Source organism: Phyllopteryx taeniolatus, chromosome 11 (assembly GCF_024500385.1).
Source record: "Phyllopteryx taeniolatus isolate TA_2022b chromosome 11, UOR_Ptae_1.2, whole genome shotgun sequence".
NCBI classification, from domain to species: Eukaryota; Metazoa; Chordata; class Actinopteri; order Syngnathiformes; family Syngnathidae; genus Phyllopteryx; species Phyllopteryx taeniolatus.
In genome coordinates, this window is record NC_084512.1 from 27,900,239 (window position 1) to 27,921,400 (window position 21,162).

The 21,162-nt window shown below is 43.7% G+C and overlaps 1 protein-coding gene across 2 annotated transcripts in view; it reads right to left on the minus strand.

Moving 5' to 3' along the window:
• Nucleotides 1-23: 23 nt before the first annotated feature.
• Nucleotides 24-21,162, minus strand: part of epas1b (endothelial PAS domain protein 1b) — a 36,051-nt gene continuing 14,912 nt past the window's right edge. The window contains exons 4-17 of one of the 2 annotated variants that reach the window (XM_061790473.1): nucleotides 18,549-18,685; nucleotides 17,774-17,861; nucleotides 15,919-16,037; nucleotides 15,134-15,336; nucleotides 13,800-13,906; nucleotides 11,670-11,817; nucleotides 10,748-10,941; nucleotides 9,580-9,788; nucleotides 9,372-9,488; nucleotides 8,394-8,917; nucleotides 7,584-7,662; nucleotides 7,379-7,454; nucleotides 7,207-7,302; nucleotides 24-5,059 (exon numbers count right to left, since the gene is read on the minus strand). In XM_061790473.1, coding sequence (XP_061646457.1) covers nucleotides 4,908-5,059; nucleotides 7,207-7,302; nucleotides 7,379-7,454; nucleotides 7,584-7,662; nucleotides 8,394-8,917; nucleotides 9,372-9,488; nucleotides 9,580-9,788; nucleotides 10,748-10,941; nucleotides 11,670-11,817; nucleotides 13,800-13,906; nucleotides 15,134-15,336; nucleotides 15,919-16,037; nucleotides 17,774-17,861; nucleotides 18,549-18,685 — 2,249 coding nt within the window. In that variant the 3' untranslated portion in view covers nucleotides 24-4,907. The remainder of the gene's footprint in view (nucleotides 5,060-7,206; nucleotides 7,303-7,378; nucleotides 7,455-7,583; nucleotides 7,663-8,393; nucleotides 8,918-9,371; nucleotides 9,489-9,579; nucleotides 9,789-10,747; nucleotides 10,942-11,669; nucleotides 11,818-13,799; nucleotides 13,907-15,133; nucleotides 15,337-15,918; nucleotides 16,038-17,773; nucleotides 17,862-18,548; nucleotides 18,686-21,162) is intronic. The other variant, XM_061790474.1, reaches the window with a different exon arrangement.

Genomic DNA, 21,162 nt, shown 5'->3' on the forward strand with positions numbered 1-21,162 from the left:
ATTGATAACAAAACTAAAGCCAGTTAAGATCAATAATATGTTTTAATAACAAGATATCAGTGCAGAAAAGACAAACTTTTGAGCGGGTTAAATTCCCCATCATAACAATGGTAATAATACAGTATATGAACTGCGTAATGTATATATCGTAAGGATTTGTAGCATATACAAAAGCAGAATGGGCTCAGTGAACTAAACAATACAAGAAGTTCAACGTGGATCCCAGAGTGAAAAACGAAAACCCTGTTTTTCGACACAAATGACACAACATGCTGATATCGTCTCGATCATTCCGGAAGGTTGCGCTTCGGAACGGGTGTGATTGGAGGGTCTACTGCGGTCCCTTCAAGGAGCACGGCGGTGTTAAGCACTAACGCTGGTGACGAGCCTTCTGGTGTCCGACTCGAGACAAAGTCCATCGTTTACGGCGTTAGCTTCACAAACGTCCATTTTGAGGACGTTCGGAAACTTTTCAAAGCAGCCAGCGGAACTGCGGCTAACGTTCTCACGACGACGAGTCCCACTTACCGCCACGTCCGTTCACCAACCCTTCCCACGTACGGTTACACAGTTCGGCTAATGCTAACTAGCGCGATGACAAATCTTTACAACAACAGCTACATTGTTGACAAATCACAATTTTCCCGCTTCGTCTTCAATACGATCGATTTTTACTAAAAACTCACAAGCAGCGTCATGGACAAACAGACCAGTTCAGGCCTTTGATTGGCTGAAGAACCTTAAAAGACAAAAAGGTCTGAGCCAAGTCACCAGGGGGTTCTAGCGGGGGCTACACGGGTTCTACATGGGGTCGAAGTGGATCTTTCTAGATGACGTCGGTTCTCGTAGATTGTATACTTTGTACTGGGGTTAAAGTGGGTTCTAGAATGGGACCCTGTGGGTTCTCGTGGAGACAAGCATAGGTTCAAGACTACAAGGGATCGAGTGGGGACGTCGTGGGCTCTAGTAGGAGTCAGAATAGGTTGGAACAGGGACCTCGGGTGTTCTGGGTTGGGTTAACATGGGTCTTTTGGCACTCTGGTGGTTGTAGAGGGGGATTACGTGGTTTATGAAGGGGGGCTACAAGGGTTCTAGTCGAGTCAAAGTGGGTTTGAGAGAGGTCTAGACTATGTGGGCCAGAGTGGGCACTTGTTAAGATTTTAGTAGTGACTCACTGGGATCCAGTGGGTTCAACTGAGTTTCGATAGGCTTTGGTGGGCCTATTCCGATTATAGTAGGGATTAGGAATTCTAGGACTATGTGGGCTCTACGGGGGGGTTCCCCAAGTTTGCACTTGAAGGGAGGGCTGGACGGGACTGGGCCACGTTTGGGGGGGGACCAACCGAAGCAAGCTTCCAGAAAATATCAGCATGTTCTGTAATTGAAGAGCACTTGTATATCAACTATCGATACAAATACAATTAGAAATACCAATAGAAATATTAATATCAATGCAGCGTGTCGGTTAGATGCAGATGTGCGCGTGAACTCGATGGCACATACAAACTACACACTCCTGCCTTGAAGACGAGGCCGGATGCGAACGACAGGACACCGCCGTACGGCTGCCGGACCTCCTTTACAATATCCAAAAAAATGCTACATATCTGCAAAGTGACAAAGAACTTTGCATCCTTTTTTGACTTAAAAGTTCTTCGAGCACAAAGAGAAAGAAAGAAGGAAAGATTAAGAAGAAAGTACTGGCCGGCCAAGACGAGGGGAGGGAATAGAAACAAAGAAGGTGACGACCACGTACCAGGACACCTCGGCGCTACGAGTCCACCGTCTACATTCGGAATGCGCGACGTGCACGTGTGCAAAGCTCTACGGGTGAAAAGTGGTCACCGCACCACAACAATTACCTCCGCATTTCTAACAAACAAAAGAAAATATACGGGAACATGGCAAGAGGCGAAAAAGACGACATCGGGGATCTTCGTGACATCATTTGGCCAACGGCTTTTACATCGAAGGAGCGGAAAAAAAAAAAATTGTCCAATAAGGCTTCTGCTGCTAGCTACATAAATAGATTGGACATAAATACAAATGCGAGAAAGGCATGTTGGGGATGGTCGGGGGTTGGGTGGGGGTCCACGTTAAGCGCAAAAAGAGCAGAGGAACACTGAACGACCTCTTTGTCCGCTGGCATCGGTCGGATCCAAAAATCCCGAAAAAATGGCCACGATTGGCACAAATTCGACTCGACGGCCCCCCCCCCCCCAGCCCGACCCCCCCACAATTGTAACCGAGGAGGATTAGGGCCACATTGAAAAAAACAAATACAAAAATGATATGAGGGCGACAGTCCAAATACAACAACAATATATATACAAGGACGCATCAATTCAAGAGATCAAAAGCACACAATTATGAGATTAAGTCAAGAAGTCCGCCAAAAATGGCCATAATTTCATCAAATCAGAGTCATGTTAGTTGCTGATTTTGGAGTATTGACTTCAAGTGAAAATATGAACGATAAAGAAAAGTAGTGCAACTTTACACGGATACCATTCTAATCCATAGGAAAATAAAGTTGTTCAAGGGAATTTGACAAGAATAAAGTCAAGTCGTCGTCATTTTATGACAAATTATAGAAGAATTTTACGTCATTTTCAAAGCGCGGTAATATGACGACCCCAATTCCAATCAAGTTGGGACAAAATAAAACCAGAATCCAATGATCCGCAAATCACGTTCAAGCTAGATTTCATTCAATAAAGACGAGATGTGTCACGTTCAAACTGATCAACGCGATTGTTTTGAGCAAGCCTTCATTCGCTTGGAATTTGACGGCTGCAACACGTTTGCAAATCATTGCATTCTGTTTTCATTGATGTCTAACACAACGTCCCAACTTCAGTGGCATTGGGATAAAAAGTGAAGTCAAAATCATATAATGCAGTCAGAAGTTAATGAGGGGAAAAGATTGAACAATAAAGTCCTTTACAAGAAAAAGAAAGTCCATTAAGAGAATTTTTACAATAACGTTGTAACCTTGCGAGAATAAAGTCCGTGTATTATTAATGTTGTCATTTTATGACAAATTACAGTAGGATTACAGGAGAATAAAGTGGTTACTTTTCAACAATAAAGTTGATTTTACAAAAATAAAAACATTACTCTGATAAAGCTGTCATTTTATGACCCAAAGATTTGATATAATCATTTTACAAGGGGAAAAAAAAGGTGCAAAAAAGGTTTGAGGGAATAGTCGCAATTTTACAAAAATACATTTGTAATTTTACGAGATCAAACACAAGAACGAGGTCAAAATATATTAATATAATAATGTAAATTCTCTTTGTTTAAAAGTTGTGTCCATTTTATGACAATAAAGTTATAATTTTACAAGAATAGTCATAATTTAAAAATTATTACGTTGGAATCTTATGAGAATTGTCCAAAACTAAAGTTATAATTTAGTGCAACGAGCGTACAGTAAGTGTACGAGTGATCAGTTTACGATAAATTCGTCATAATATGAGAAAATAAAGTTTTATGTTTATGTGGAAAGAAGTTGCAATTTTACAAGAATAAAGACATCATCTTAAAAGCATAAAGACATTAATAAGACAACCATTGAACTATGGGAATAAAGTGCCAATTAAAAAAAAACAAATACATTTGTAACATTAAAGAGAATACAGCACTAATTTTACAAAGAAAGCCAAAATATTAGAAAAAGGACGTCCTCATTTTAGACATTTCTTTAAAGATTAAATTAGGTAAAAATCTAAAACGTCTTCTTTCAGTCATACATGTTCACGAAAAACAGTAACGTCATAATTATACAGTTATTTTTTCTTCTTAACGACTATATATTCCCTTACACGCAATTGTACGATGTAATTGTTCCGTTTTTAATTTTTTTTTGTTTGTTTTGTTTTTATTTCAATGTGGCTGCAATCCTCCTAGCTAGCTCAGCTTTAGCCTCGTGACAAGTGACAATTGCACAACAACAACAACAACAACAACAAAAAAGGTAAGAAAACAAAAACACCCTGCGGTCACGCTCTAGCGTAACATCCGACAAAGTAGAATAATACGAGTGTAGCACATCAAGGTTCGTGTACGTGTATTACATGACGCTCTTTTGAATTAGCGCGTCGGATCGGATCATAGCGCGATATATATATATATATATATATATATATATATTAAAAAAAAGGTTGTTTGAAATTTGTTTTACAGCAGTTTTAACAGAGTAGCTCTTCTTTAACGAGCGCAAGTGACATCATAAGGGAACTAAAAATGCTGCTTTAAAACACGATTTGACGTACAAATTTTGGACTTTAAGGACATCATACGCTCATTTTTGAAAAAAAAAAAAAAAAAAAAAAAGGCTCTCTTTGGGATGCAAAATTGTAATAAAGCGTTTTTTTTCTTCTTTCTGTTGACATTTTGGCACAATTTGCGTTGAAAATGGTCCAAATGTGGTTCCTGAGACCCAGAAAACGGGTCATTTGTACCCATTTATACATTGTATTTATTATTTATTCACGTTGGAAATGTTCGACCCGAGGTATCTGCAATAAATCCAAGCTGCAAATATTTTCCCGAGTTGGCCTTGCCTCAGTGTTTTTTTTTCCATGACATTTTGGCTCAAGTTTGCGTTCAAAATGGTGCAAAAATGGTGAGGAAAGATTTTAATTCTGTGGCTAGCATTAGCATTAGCCACATAGCTAGTGTGGCCACGGCGGGATTTATAGTCCGGGAACGACGGAATGGCTGAAGGCGGGTTTTTGTGCGCGAGTCCCGCTATAACAACGTGACACCCCGAGAACTAAATAAGGCAGGATGTGATTATGAGTTAGCTTAGCGTTGAAGCTCTCGCCAGGCCTCCAGTCCGCGCAGAGGCCGGGTCGTGTTCGGTTGCCGGGTTGCCGTTGGGATCGGAGGGGCTTCTTCTAGGTGGCCTGGTCCAAGGCTGTGAGCAGGTCGCAGCCTTGGAGGAGGTGCAGGTTGCCCTGCAGCGGCACGTTGACTTCGCAGTCGTAGCGGGTCAACTCGGGCAGGAAGGTGCGCTCCAATGACGGGCCCAGCAGGCGACTGGTCAGGCCTGCAGGAGGGAAAACACACACGGAGCACCAAAATGTTGAAAAGACGCTTTGGCACAGTTTTTGTGGCGTAGCGAACAGAGTGGCGGGGCACCCAGTCAGTCAAAAAGAATTGTATCACTTCGATGTTCAGTTTTTCTCATTTGTAATTTTCATCATTATATCATTATTTGTTTTAAATGATGTAATAAAACAACTTCAATTTCTGAGTTTTTTTGTAAATATTTTTTTCAACAATTTGTCGTAAAAACGTATTTATAATAAATTTGTTTCAAAGACAGTAAAAAATATGTAACTAATTTCAAGCTTTTTATTTTGTACTACAATTTTATTCCTAAAACATGCATTTACAATAAATTAGTTGCAACAGTTGTAATAAAAATACACAGATCATTTGGAGTTTTGTTATTGTTTTATTATTTTCTTTACAATAACATTCATAAAAAAATATTCATAATACATTTGTTTCAAAAGTTATAATAGATCATTTTCATTTTTTTTATTTTTGACATATATACGTACACACACACACACAGTGGCTGAAATAAGTATTTAACAATTTTTCTCATATATAAATATACTTCCAAAAGTGCTATTGATCTGAACATTTCACCAGATGTTGTGAACAAGCCACCCAAGTAATCCATACATGCAAAGAAAGTAAAACAAATCAGCTCGGAAATTAAATTGCGTGTAAAAATGTGAAATGGCACAGGGGGAAAGTATTGAACACATGAAGAGCAGAGAGCTGTCTCGAGACCATCGCAAAGTAATTATTGCAAAACATAACCGTGGGTTAGCGGCGCATATCTAAGCTTCTGAACGTTCCAGTGAGCACGGTTGGGGCCATAATACGGAAGTGGAAAGCCAATCGTTCCGCCATAAATTTGCCTCGATCAGATGCTTCCCCACAAGATTTCTGACAGAGGAGCGCAAAGAATAATCAGAAGAGTTGCATACAGGCCGCCATGGCCCGTATGCACTCGTACCACGCAACACCCCATTGCTGGGGAGAAAAAAAACAAAAAACATTTGGACAAGCCAGTTAAATACTGGGAGAATATAGTCTGGTCGGATGAGAGCAAAACTGAACTATTTGGATGCCATAATGCACAGCACGTTTAGAGGAGAAATGGCACTGCACATCACCCTAAAAACACCATACCAACAGTGAAGTTCGGAGGTGGGGACATGACGGCGTGGGGCTGCTTTTCAGCAAACGGTACTGGTAAACTTCACATTATTGAAAGAAGGATGAATGAGCAAATGTACAGAGACATTCTTGACAAAAATCTGATGCCATCTACGACGATGATGAAAATGAAACGAGGGTGGACATTTCAGCAGGATAATGATCCAAAACAAACTGCCAAGGAAAATCTCAATTGGTTTCAAAGAAAAAAAAAATGAAGCTGCTTGAAAAGGCCCAGCCAATCACCTGACTTGAATCCATTGGAAATCTATGGAAAGAACTGAAACTCGAGGTCCATAAAAGAAGCCCACGGAACATTGAAGATTTGAAGACTGCTTGTGTGGAGCAATGGGCCAAAAATCACACCAGAGCAATGCATGCGACTAGTTTCTCCATACAGGAGGCGTCTTGAAGCTGTCATTGTAAACAAAGGCTTTTGTTTTGGTATTCAAGAAATACCAGTTGGCGTGTTCAATACTTTTTCCCTGTTGTTAATGTCAGTGTTGTCTGGTGAAATTTTCATGGCAATAGCACCTTGGCAAATATATTTAGTGTGAAAAATGACGTGTTAAATACTTTATTTCAGCCGTTGTATACATTTTAAAAATTATTTTGTATACTTGATAAAAGAAATTATTATTATTAATAATAATGCATTTATTTTTAATTCATCTGTATACTATTTTAACAATCACATTTTATAATTTATATAATTTTCACGTAATATTATTATTATTTGGTACTGAAACACTAATACTAAATTGCACATTTTTCCTGCATTGTTATTCTTTTCACATCAAGTCACCAACACGAAGGCCAACATTCCTGACCTCGGCAGAGCTTTTGACTGCAAGCGCTGGTTTTTTTGGGTTTTTTTGGTCCCTTTATGACCACCAAACCCTTTTCCACCTTCTTTTGTCTCCGGCCAACGGGGAAGTGCGCAAACCGCCGCCTCACCTGTCATATTTCCTGGATATTCGGACTTCCTGTGTTGCTGCAGAGTGTTGAAACACGCAGTTGGGTTGCCCGCCATCATCCTGCCCGGCGCGGGTTCTGCAAGACAACGTAACGTGTTAAGCGAGAATCTTCATACATTTTCCTGAAAATCACACAGGATGCGAGCTCGCACCAGGCAACGATCCCGCTCCGGGGTCCACGTCGCCCCTCATCTTCTTCCAGCTGCTTCCTGAGATCTTACCTTCACCCTGGTCAACGCAAAAACACACAAGAAAAAGAACAACTAAACACACCGCCTGGACAAAAGTCGACTAAAATCAGACATCAAATTTTTGTACTACCGCCCACCCGTTTCTGGCCAGCGTGACGTAACTCACCATCATCTGAATGAAGGAGCGCTTGATGTTGTTGGCCGCATTCATGTCGCTGTAGGAGTGGACAAAATCCTCCATGCGCCTACACACACACACACACACACACACACACACACATTGAATTTCTCCCTTACATACCACTTGGGTCAGAGTTGACCCGTTTTGCCATTTGACAGCAATAAAATAAAAAAACAACAATCTAAAAGTTCTTCTCAGACCGTAAAATTTGTAAACTTTTCCTGAAGTGACCCGCGTTTTCGTTGACACAGTCATTATTGCATGATTGCTTGCAGCTGCAGAAACCTAAAATCATATGTTTAGTGAGCGTCTTCCAAAAGGCGCCGCGCTCCGCCCATTGCGCGGTAAAATGCGTCATTTCTGTGCTGACATTTCCCCAGGTCAATTTCGGGCGGGCCAGTGCAGCAAATGAATCGGGCATTCACTACAGTTAAAAATAATAAGAAGAATAATGACTAAATACTCAAATACTGAAAAAAATGTCACGACGGTAAGATGTTAAGAGGAACAGTGTCATCTCCTTTTGGGTGAAAAGAACTAAAAAGGTGACTACAATGGTGGAAAAAGTGGGAACGTTGAAAGTATGAAAGGTGAATATTGTTTTTACAGTAATGTGGTAACAATGTTCCAGACGGAGCTTGAAACAGTCCTGAGAACTGTCTTTGTTCCCACCACATTTGCAGCCAAACCAGTGAACGTGTCAATTTACTTTAAAAATGTAATCATAATAAATACTATGCGTGCATTGAAAATAACAGTACTCGAGGGTTGGGTTGATTAAATCCTTGTCATCACCTTTGTTGGTGCATGACGTGCAGCAGGTTCTGCTGGAAAGATGGCCGTCGCTCGGTTGCCATGGCGTCCACGGGGTAGGCCTTGTTGCAAGTCAACAGGGGGTCCGGGGGCCACTGCAGGTTCTGAATGCCCCCCATTGAAGACAGAGGGGTGCCGGCGGGGGAACGGTAGGGCGGGTTCCGCACTTGCCCCATCATGTAGGCCCTCGCCCTCGGGTCCAGAGCCCCCTGACCCGGGGCTCGCTCTTCGCCCGGAGCCCAGGACGGGGCCGGGGCGGCGGGGTGCGGACGGTAGCGTCTTTGCTGACGGGGGGGCGAGGAGAGGGGCTGGAAGAGGCTGGCGATGTTGCTGAAACTCTGCTGCTGGGAAGGAAGAAGACCACCGCTGGCGGCACCGCCGCCCCCCAGGGAGCCCACATCCAGGGGCTCGGCGGCGTCGGGGATGATGGGATGGAGCTGGAAGTCCTCCCCGTCCATGGGGATGTAAGGAGCCAACGTCTCCAGGTCAAAGTCGCTCAAGTCCCTCTGAAAGAACGCAAAAGAAATACGTGAAAAAATTCCAATAATAATAATGAGCTCACGGGAAAAACAATGAAATTAGCAGATAATGTTTTGTTTGCTGTACAGGAGGTCAAATAGAAATGTTTTGAGGCCTCCTCCATTAAATTCAAGACCTTTCGCTCACTAAATAATGACCACGAGAAATGGCCAACATCGTATGAAAATATTTTTCATCTGCGAGAGAATCTGCAGGTTTAAGGAGGCTCAATTCCACAAATGTTAACACCTCTCCTCTATTAAATGTGACAACTACACGCTGATATCTTTCCAAATTTGTAGATCTTTATTTTCGATTTACTATACAGTATAAGGAAGGCGAATTTCAAACTTTAAAATAAATTTGAGGTCCCCTTGTATTTTCTTTGTTACCTCCACCAAGGAAGATTTTACACACACACACACACAAACAGACACGCACAGACACCTCAGTGTTAGCGGGACTGCCATCCTCCGTGTCCAGAGCAAAGAGCCTCTCCGTTAGCTCCACCTTCAGGTCTCCATCGGTAGTGCTGAAGTAGTCGCCGGGGCTGCTGGGCTGAGGACCACCGAAGCAGAACCACAAGTTTGCTTACACGCACCGCAGGGTTGCCGCCACTGCCGAAAGGGGCGCCGTGCCGCACTCTCACCGTGGAGCAGCCGCTCAGAGTCGGGGTGGCGCTGCAGGGCGGCGGCTTCTGGTGGGCCGTGAACGTGGCGGCCACGTTAGCCGCGAAGCTGGCCGGCGGAAGCGGGGCGCTCTTGAGGGTCTCGCAGGCCCAGGCCGGAGTGCCCGGCACGGCCACGGAGACTGCGGGGCGCTGGGGGTACGCCGCCGGCTCCTCGAAGTGAGGATGGCCTATCGGAGGAAATCAGCATGTGAGGAGTGAAGTACTGCAGTTCTTTAGGCTGCTTTGACAAAATTGAAGACCTCGCCTTCAGTAAAAACATGTACGAAATTCCGTGTCAATATTTTTGATATGCTACACAATCTGTGGGTTGAAGGAAGATTTTTCATGGCCAGAAAATTAAAGACCTCCCTTTAGTAAATATGCACACTAGGAAGTGGGTGATATTTTTTCAAAATTTGGCAATAATATTTTGGATAATGCTGTACAATCTTTGGGTTTAAGGAAGCCAAATGGAAACGGACTTTTTGAGACCACTTAAATACAATTTAAGACCTCCCTTCAGTAACTATAAACACTAAGAGTAGATCAACAAACGGACTATTTTTGATAAGCTATACAATCTGGTTTTCACTTTTTGAAGGCCACTTCCATAAAATTTTAAATCTCACCTGAATAAAAATGACCACTGAGATATTTTAACAATATTCATAGATGATATGCTACATGAAATAAATGAAGCATTTTTACAGTGTTTCCTTTGAAGACTTTTATTTATTATAAAACAAATTTTTATATACACACAATCACTAGGAGGGGGAAATATTTTATGAAAGTTGCCACCAATATTTTGTATATTCTGTACAATATTTGTATGAAACCGCTTTAATGGCTGTAAATGTATTTTAAGGCCATGTTGAAAAAAAATGAAGACCTCTCCATTAAAAGTTACTACGTGGAGTTTTCAATTTTAATTTGTTGATATATTTATTTATTATAAAAATTTCGCAAAGTTTTTTTTTATATGCTCTAGCAATCCAGGTTTTTTTCCCCCCCGGTGCTTTAAGACAACTTTTTGAGACCATTTTGATCAAATTTAAGAGCTCACGTTCATTAAACATGACCAGTGGGCCGCTATTTTGTTCCGTCCTACTTTACTACTACTAGTTTAATAGGTGATAATTCAGACCGAAATCCAGGCTGATGATGGTGTCCCCGGGCGTGGGCGCCAGCTGTGCGAGGTCTTCGGGTTCCTCTTTGAGTTTGGTGAAGAGCGGCTCGCCGCCGTTCTCCCCGGCGAAGAGCCCGCCGCCGGCCAGTCGGGGCTTGAAAAGCGACTCGGTCTGCTCCAGGGAGAAGATGGTGCTCTTCTCTTCGATGTCACTGTGGATATATAGGGAGAGAGAGGCTTCCATAAAAAAAAAAATCACTACCGCCCAGATAAGTTTCCTAAAATGTCTATTCAAATCGCTTTGTAGTGATGAGGGAATGAGCTGAATGATTCCGAACGCAGTCGATTGAGCTCATCCCCTACTTCCCAACAACTACTGCAGATAAGAGTTTTTAATCATCTCGAGAAATTCCTTCATAATCGACGTAAGGTAAGTGTAAAAATGAATAAAGAAAAGATGAATCTTTCAGAGGAATGTTGGTCCAAAGCAAGGTTTAGTTCCAATTTTGACATATGGAGGGGCAGCGCTTATTTTTCAGTTTGAGTGTCAATGCATCTGCATGTTACTTTAAGGTGAATTAAAAAAAAAATATATATTTTTTTTAAAATCATATTTCATGAAATATTGAAGAATTTGACAGATGTTTGGACTTCGACCACTATTGAAGTAAACTTTTGCCGGCAGCCGTACAGCTTCGAACATCGCTCAACTAAATCAATCTCTGGCAAAACGGAGAAAAAAATGGAGTCAGCCGACTGTAGTTCTCAGTGGCTCACTTTGCTTGTCAAGTGTTTTCTATTTTTACTTACACTCACGATACTTTTGAACAGCACTGCAAAATGGCTGACCCGCTCTGTAATGCGCGCACTATGAAGTAGATGAGGAGTGATTTGGAACATAACCAGCGAGAGCGCTCCAAGCAAGACGGCGGCGTCTGACCTGAGCACGTAGTTGATGCAGACGATGCACTGCGGCTGCGAGTTTCGGCTGTTGTAGATGACGGTGCCTTGCGTCTCCACCCACACGAAGCCGCCGCTCTTTGCCAGCATGCGGTACTGACCGCTCACCGCTTGGCCTTTGCTGCACACTGCAAAAAACACATTCAAACATTTACCTTTTGACTTGAACTGGGTTTGTCAACGAGCTGGTTACTCAATTTTGTCTTCATTGACATTCATTTTGTCCGTTTTTCTTTTTTTTGGGGTGTAACCAACCCAGAAAATGCTTATTAGTGGTTTATCCTCAAGATCTTAAAAAAAAAAGTTCATCTTGAGATCTTTTATTTGTGAAATTTCATGAGCAAAATGTTAAAATATTAGTACCAACAGCTTTTTCTACGACCGTATATTCCGGAGTTGTACAAAGCTCCACCTCTCCGGGCCTCTGGGAATATGCTAACGTCTGGGATACACAGAATGTTCGAAAAAAAATGGACCCAAGTGACATTTGTTGCAGTGTTCAGTTGTGTCGTGGGAAGGAAGCAGCCTTGAGAGAACGCCAGGTCGTTGACCAAAGATGAGGAGGAGGAGGAGGAGGAGGAGGAGGAAGTTCAACATGACCACACAACATGTACAGTGGTGTGAAAGTGTTTGCCCCCTTCCTGATTTCTTTTTTTTTTTTTGCATGTTTGTCACACTTAAATGTTTCCCATCATTAAACAAATTAAAATATTAGTCCAAGACAACACAAGTAGACACAAAATGCAGTTTTTAAATGAAGGTTTTAATCATTAAGGGAGAAAGAAAATTCAAACCTACATGGCCCTGTGTGGAAAAAGTGATCGCTGCCCCCGACATAGCGAAGTCGAACAAAAGATCCTCAAAAGCTAGACATCGTGTCCCGAGGTCTAAAGAAATTTAGCAACCAACAAGAAAAAAAGTAATCAGTGTGGAAAAGTTTCTAAGGCCATTTGTAAAGCTTTGGGACTCCAGCGAACCACAGCGAGAGCCATTATCCACAAATGGCGAAAACATAGAACAGCGGTGAACCGTCCCAGAAGTGGCCGACCGACCGAAATTCACCCAAGACCGCATCCAAGAGGTCACGAAAGACCCCACAACATCATCCAAAGAACGGCAGACCTCCCCTGCCTCAGTTTGGGACAGTGTTCATGACTCCACCATAAGGAGGAGACTGGGCAAGAAATAGCCTGCAAGGCAGAGTTCCAAGACAAAAACCACTGCTGAGAAAAAAGAACATTAACGCTCGTCTCAAAGTTTGCCAGAAGACATGTTGATGACCCACAAGACTTTTGGGAAAATACTACTCTATACTAAATATAGGTGTGTCTCCCACTACATCTGGTGTGAAATTGACACCGCATTTCAGAATCACACCAACAATGAAATATGGCGGTGGTCGTGTGATGGTTTGGGACTATTTTGACACTTCAGCACCTGGCCATGAATTCCGCTGTCGACCGAAAAATCCCGAAGGAGAATGTCCGGCCATCTGTTCGTGACCTCGAGCTGAAATGAACTCGGGTTCTGCAGCGGGACAATCATCCAAAACACAGCACAGCAAGTCCACCTCGAAATGGCTGAAGAAAAACAAAATGAAGACTTTGGAGTGGCCCAGTCAAAGTCCTATGGAGACGCTGTGGCATGATCATAAAAAGGCGCTTTCATGCTGGAAAACCCTCCAATGGGGCTGAATTACAACAATTCTGCCAAGATGAGGAGGCCAAAATTCCTCCAGAGCGCTGCAAGAGATTCATTGCAAGTTATGGCAAACGCTCGATTGCAGTCGTTGCTGCTAACGGCGGCCCAAGCAATGAGTCGGCTTAGGGGGCAATCACGTTTTCACACAGGGCCATGTAGCTTTGGATTTTTTCCCCCTCCCTTAATAAGAAAAGCATTCATTTAAAAACTGCATTATGTGTTTACTTGTGTTGTCTTTGACTAGTGTGACAAACGTGCAAAACAAATAAGAAATCAGGAAAGGGGCAAACACCTTCACACCACCGTAGCTTAGCAGTTAGCATGCACTCATCAACACTGACACGACGGAAGAGGAACCTCCTGCAGAATGTGTGTGAAATAAATGCATGTGTGTGTGTGCGCGCCTTACGGTTTTGGTGGCTCTTGGTGACGCTGTCCGAGTCCAGAGCGTGATAAAAGTCGTAGACCGAGCGGCCCAGCAGATCGTCAGGTGTGTAGCCCACCAACTCCGTCACCCTATAGTGCGCGCGCGCACACACACACGTTTCTACACATCTCAATAAACATAATTCATTTTAATAGAAAATAAATAAGTAATTTTTTTTTTCCAAATTTACTTTCACTGAACTAACGCTAACATTGCTAACGATGAATAAACACCTCCCTTAAATAAACGCCCCCTTTTCCCACCAGGAAAGAAAACGGTTACGACGTGTCATTTACATCTCAGTTCAAAGCAACATCTATAGACTGTGACTTAACGTTAACTGCTGAGCTCTGTTGCTAACCGAAACAGCAGCACCTAACCAAACATTTGTCAAATGAAAAAAAAGCATGGCAGCTGCGTTTTTGTGACAGGTAACGAGGCAACGCATAAAATATTTGGAATCGGCAAATTTTAACCGATTGAACTCATGTCTGCCGCCCTCTTGTGGCCACTCCGCGCGATTCATCATTTGTGCTGCCTTGGTTGCCAACGACGCACGACTTTTTGACAGAAGCCCTTTTTGCCGAGTGAGACCTCCTTTTCTCACTGCGACCACTGTGTGTGCGTGTGTGTGTGTGTGTGTGCCCTCTAACAAGCGCCAGCACCTTCAATAAACTCATTCACTTAATTGGACGCAGGATTTGAGCCACTATTAACCACCCCTAAAAAATTGGCCGAAATAAAAAATGGGCCCTTGTTTGTAGTGGAGTCACGCAAACACAACGCACACACACGCACGCACGCCCACACACTCGCCCAAAAGAAACCTTTGTCCCGCATGAGCAGCTTGAAAAGATTACAAGTCTGCATGCACAAGGTTGTGTAACCCCAATCAGTGTGTGTGTGTGTGCGCGTGTGTGTGTGTGCGCGCGCGTGCCAATGTCTTCCGTCCGCCAGCAAAGATTGAAAACCAGCCTTTGGTAATGCTGCATCACCGTTACCATGGAGACGTAACCTTAAAGTGTGTCCATCACAAAAATGAACGCCTCTCCTCAAATAAATAATACACGCCTCCCTGTGCTCATTGAAGTCTGTTGCAAAGCCAACGAGCGCATTAAAATTACTAAATTAAAAATCATGACAAAGTGAAAGAACGTGTCTCAACTACTAATCGGGCGTCTACGGAAGAAAAATAAACGCCGCCCTGCGCTGCCGTTTTTACGATTGTTCACACACATTGAAAGAGTTGACGTCTGAGCCCAGTCCAGCTGGGTTGCTAGCCAAAACAGTAGCAAATGAGAGGGGCGACGGCGCACCTGTCGTCGCAGTAGGTGAACTTCATGTCCATGCTGTGTCGGCTCAGGAAGGTTCTGCTGTCCAGCGGAGCCTCGATGTTGGCCGGGTGCGGGACGGGTCGGCACATCAGAACGGTGCAGGTGAGCGCCGGCTCCTTAAAGCCGCACGCCGGACGCTGCGGGGAGCTCGTGTACATCTTCAGCTGGCCCGTGCAGTGCAGCACCTGCCAGCGACACGACCGCACTTCACGTCATCCCGCACGCCGGATTTTTTGTAATCAAACGACCTTCGTTCGGATTGGCTCTGGACAGCCGTTGTGCCGTTTGATTGTTCAGCCACTTTATTTTGGTAGATCTCTACTTCCTATTAGCAATCAGCTTTTGTGAATAACAGATTTCATTTTGGGTCATCGACTATATCTGTTTGATTGTTAAGTGATATTTAGCATGATTATTTGGGTAGTTTTCTACTTTCCATCCACATTGGTTTGTCGGGATGCTAAGGCAGCAGCTTTTTGTGAACAGCAGATTTTGATTTGGATCCTGAACAAAAGGACCGATTTGGATCTTCCCTGTTTATGCTCTTTGATTCTAATGTTTACTGCCTTTATTTTGGTAGGCTCTACTCCCCATCCCGTGTTGGACTTCCAGCCAGAAGTGGCATCAAACAGCTTTTTGTAAACAAAGGAATTCCACGTCGATTATCTATTATCTTTTCGGTCCATTTAAGTGGGGAGTAAAAACGACTGCTACATTAGCTTCTCGTGCTATTTATATTCTTGTCAATTGACGGCAGCCTATCGCACCTTCCAGCTGGCCGACTTGAGATTGACGGTGCGCCCCCTGTTGGTCACCGTGCATTTCATCCGCATGAAGAAATCCCGCTCGGTGCTCTGCTCTTTGCTCTTCTTTCCAAAGCCGCCGCCTGGGAAAACAACAACAAAAAGAAACGAGGAGTGCGTCACTTGATTTGAAAACACGTCACTCGCTGGCCTCCTGTTTGTTTACATGTTTGTCATTTGGCTTTGTTGACTGCGGATCTTGGCCAGGGTGCTACCGAGCCTTCTGATTGGCTGACAGCAGTCACATGTGACACTTTTGTTTAAAAATGACTTTTTCAAAGGCTGGCCGCCGATATTGCTTTAAAATGATTGCAGATTCTTTCTGCAAAAATCCAAACACTTCATTTTCATCTTCTTGGACTTTTTTTCTCGAAGTGTGTCACTCCTCGGCAAGAGTGAGACTTATTAGGGCGCTCGTGTGTGTGTGTGTGTGTGTGTGTGTGTGTGAGGAAAAGGAACTGTGAAACAAACCAGATTGCTCCGCTTGCACCGCTGATAACTCTTATCGAAGGCATGAGTGTAATGTCGTGTGTGTGACTTTCTCACACACACAGACACACACACACACACACACACACACGGCTGTCGAAATGACCTCTGAGCCCACGGTCGTATGTCACTCTCATGAGATAGCGGACGTTACGTAACTAGTGTGGGGCTTCATTTTTGACCCACAAGCACATTTACGTTGTCTCGGTCAGGTGGCCTGAAATATGCTGATGTCAGCAAATATATTACACTTGAAGGTACAGTTTTTTTATGATTTTGCCCTTATACACCATCATTGATTTGAAATAAAACCATTAGCGTGTGATGAATGTGTAACATTTCAGCTTTAAAAGGACACAATGATGTAAAAGTGACTTTTTTAATGCTTTGTATACAAATACTTGTGTCCACCTACTAAGTGTCAAATTAAAGCATTAAGACCTTCATTTTGTCATTTGACTATTTCTAAAGAAAATGTGTTTGTGATTGCGCCGAACGGAATTTGTAATATCTGGCATCTAAATTTAGTTAGCCCTTAGTGTTACCGGAATTAGCTTCTGATAAGCGGCACATATGTTTTGTTTGTCGAGGTGGTCGACGTGGGGGTGAGAGGCGTTGGTGGATCCGCTCCCCTAATTGACAAAGCGCAATTCGGTGGCCCTGGTGATCAAGTGCTGCCGCCGTTATGGGAAATACAACTCAAATATTTACCGGCGCTCACTTCACAGCCGGTCCTAAAAAATTCTGAAAAATGCCGGTGTAAAAACGGTGCCAAATCAATCATGCAAGTGACTCGCTGTGGTGACTCCATTGGACAAGTCGCAATCAATTTTATGGGGGGGGGCGTATGATTAAGTTTGCGGACAATTTGGGGTAACAACGTTCTGCTCTGGTGTTCAAGTCTCCAATAACAGATCATAAAGTCACTAGATTTGTTGCTAGTTGCTTTTTTTTTTATTATTGACAAATAGTCACAGGAGGGGTCGGGAAAAGTTGCTAAGTTGGCAACACTGAGTAGCCCTCGCTTTGTCGCTGCCCCTGGTCGTCATGGTAACAAAAGCCACCCGCCCAATACCGATTGATTTCAAGCTGAGTGTGGATGTCGTCCAGACTTTCAATCTTGAGGCGACATAATTCCACGCAGCTCCCGCCGTGGCGGGAGGGAAGAGGCGGAGTTTTACAACATTTTTCAAACAAGTTCAAGAGAGTTGATAAGATTTGTTCTCAAGATACTTTCAGGATTTTATATTGGTTAATAATCAAATGACTCAAAACAGCCACGATATGTTTGTGGAGGTAGGTGGGGGGTGGGGTTAGGGGTCACACTGACTGGCTGTCTTCAGGCTGAGGTTCTCTCTGATCTCGTCGTGGTCACACGGGTGCGTGAAGTCGAAGATGCTTTGGCCGGTCAGCTCCACCTGGCAACAACAAAAATACAGCCAACACATTTAACACATGATGCAAACGTGTTGAAGTGCAGAGTGAAAAGCTGTTAAAGACGCCTCAAAATAAAGCAAATGGTTGGTTCCCATGGTTACTTGCAAGGACCAGCGTCGATAAATACAAAAGCGGTTTGATGATGATTGCTCTGGTCTTAAAAGCAACAACAGTAACGCCGCAAAGCTGTCTGCTGTTAAGACAAAATCTCATTATTGACTCAAGTAGACTTTTAAGATACACGTAAACGCGTTAGGATACCACACAAATCGAATTTACGGGCCAAACATGCGTGTATAATGCAATTAGAAATTTATTTTGCTTTTTTGTAAACAGATCACAAAAGACGACTGTGGACTGTTTTGCGCATGCACAATGGGTGACTTACCAAAACGCACACATGATTAATACGTTTTAAACATGATTCATATTTATTTCAAGAACACTTTTAATTTAAAGAATACAATTGCAAACACACTCGCTAACACACTTTTTGTGATGTTGTAGATTAAAGGGAAGTAGCTCAAACTCATTACAATTATACTTAACGATATGATAATATAAAAATGTGTTTGGTAAATACAATAATTCTTTCAATGACTACATTTAATTCACTAAAGACAATTGGTTATCTTTCAGTGTGTGTGCGCGCGCGCACGCGCATATACCTGCGTGAGACCCATGAACTTGTTGATGTTCTCGGACAGGAAGATCATGTCGCCGTCCGACGTTACCACGGTGATGAAGCCCTCCAGAGACTTCAGGTACAAGCTGCTCACGTGCTCGTCATCGCCGCCATTGCAGCCTGAGGGCACGCACGCAGACACACGCGCACACATTAGAAAGGCGCACATTTGTGTGCACACGCTACGGTGCACTTCCTCAAACGAGCACTGACCATCCACACTGTTTGGACGTTTAGCTCGCTCGAGCGTGAAACACTTTAGACCATTTACCTCTTTTCACACTGGCCGGCTGCGCGTAAGGTGGAACACCCGACACTCATTGGCCGTCGCCCTCGGTGTCGAAAGCAATTGTCACATCATCTACCATCCGCGCCTTTCACAGCGGTGTACAAGGGGATAGATAGCGGTAAACCGGGATCCAGGGTCACTCCTTTTTTTTGCGTCGAAAGCAATTGTCGCTGTGCCCAGACGCTGAGGGCTACATTTTGGTTGTCTTATCATCTTCGCCTTTCATACTGTCGATCAAAGTCGGCCGTTTGTTGGGAGAGCGCGGGAATTTTGGTAGACGCATTTAGGACGTAGGAAAAAGTCAAGAACCGTGCCAGAAAAATCGAACCAGAAAGAAGTTAGCCATTTTGGTTTGACAAAACAACAACAAAAAGACATCAGCCCTCTGACGCCAGATTCAGCAATCTGCACGAAATTTGGTTGACGATGGTTGATGTTTAGAAGCACATTATCCACAAATAACGTCTCGAGAACCCATGCCAGAAAAATAGCAGGTCGTCACCTATTTGGGTTTGAAGACGCAATTTGCAGGGCCCTTCGGCCAGTTCAAGTGAAAACTATTCTATTATTTACATCATAATGTTGTGGTGCAAGTTATCTCCTTGGACGTGACAAATTGAAATTGTGAGCGTGTGTGTGTGTGTGTGTTCATCCACAAAGGCCAGCAGTGGAAGAGGGAGGAGGAGGAGGAGGAGGAGGGAGGAGGGAGGGAGGGCGGGCCGGTTGGGCTTTGGGGGGGTCCGAGGGGAAGATCGCAGTTCCTCCAGTGCTTCCCTCCGATAAGACTTTGACCTCTGAAAACTTCCAGCACGGCCGGTGGGGGGGAGCCCGAGAGCTTTCTCACGGGGGAGTCTCCGGGGTCCACTCCAAAAGGCCGGCGGCGGCAGGCACCTTTGGCCTACATACTTAGCTGTGATTAGCGGACATTTGGAGCCCGGTTGCACTTTCCTCTCTCTGTTGTTCTTGGGTTGCGTAAGCGTCCCGCTCGGACCACAATGGCCGCCGGGAACACGTCACGTGATCGCGTTTTGGCTCTATTGACCAATCCGAAACAGGACACGCTTGACGCCACACACAGACTTCTTGACAGGGTTTATGATAAGTCTTTTTTTCCCCATCAATATTGGGATTTTAACTTTTCATTCATTTTTCTATTATTTGTTGACTACTGAGGCGCACAAGCACATCAACAGCTAGCTGACAGGCGCTTCGCCTAGCTTAGCTCAGTTCACGACGTGAAACACGTTTCTATTTCCATCTCTGGTGACAACATATGGCTGCCAGCGTGATATGGGACAAACGCGTTGAAAACAAAAGTATTGTCTCGAAACGTGGGCTCAGAAAACAAACAAATGGTTCAGTTTGATGACGCGCAAAGACATCTTGACAGGTTTTCGGTTGAGCAGAAATGAGTCTTAGCCCCGATATTAAAATGATGACAAACTACAAAGCTCGCAAAAAATGTATCGTATAGAATTGTGTAGTACATTAGGTTCTACTATTGTTATATCATAACACAGGCAATATCACAAACATACTTCTTTCAATAATATACAACAAAAGGTGAACAATAATTTGTTAATATTAATAAGTGACCTGATAGTGCCAGAAAGCATAAGAAAAATTACAAAATGCAAAATATTGCGACGGCACGGTTAGAGCGTCTGCCTCGCAGTTCTGGGGACCGGGGTTCAAATCCCGGCCCCGCCTGTGCGGAGTTTGCATGTTCTCCCCGAAGCGGCTCAGAAAATGGATGAACGGAAAATATTGTAGCGCATGGCAAATTTGAGTTCTACGCCAACGACGCTAAGCTAAAGGCTAATTCCAGTCTTTTTTTTTTTGCGTGCCAAAGATGCAGGAATAGTGACGCTGAATAAAGATGTGCGCGAAAGGTGATATAAATAATGTAAACGAGTTTGCGGCGAAACCTGACTTGAACGCGCGTGTGTACATATGTGTGCGCGCGTGAGCATGTTGGCGCCACGTCGAGGGGCTGTTATGGCTAGCTGCAGTAATGCCAGCAGCCGTCCGCCGTTGGGCAGAGGCCTTCACTTCCTCTCCAATCTCCCCTCGCATCTCGCTCAGCTTTTTAATCGCGACACCCATCTCGCAGTCCTCGCATGCACTTTCGGCTCTCCCGTCGCCTCCTTTACCCGCTTTGAGCCACCTGCCGCAAGACAAATGGAAATCATCCACAAAGCAAAAGTTCAGCCTCAGGCACGTGCATCGTGCAGGCAAGGAACCAATGCAGTAATTGCAGCTAAAGGCCACTCGGCAATGGAGAATGATCCAGAATGACTTGAAATAA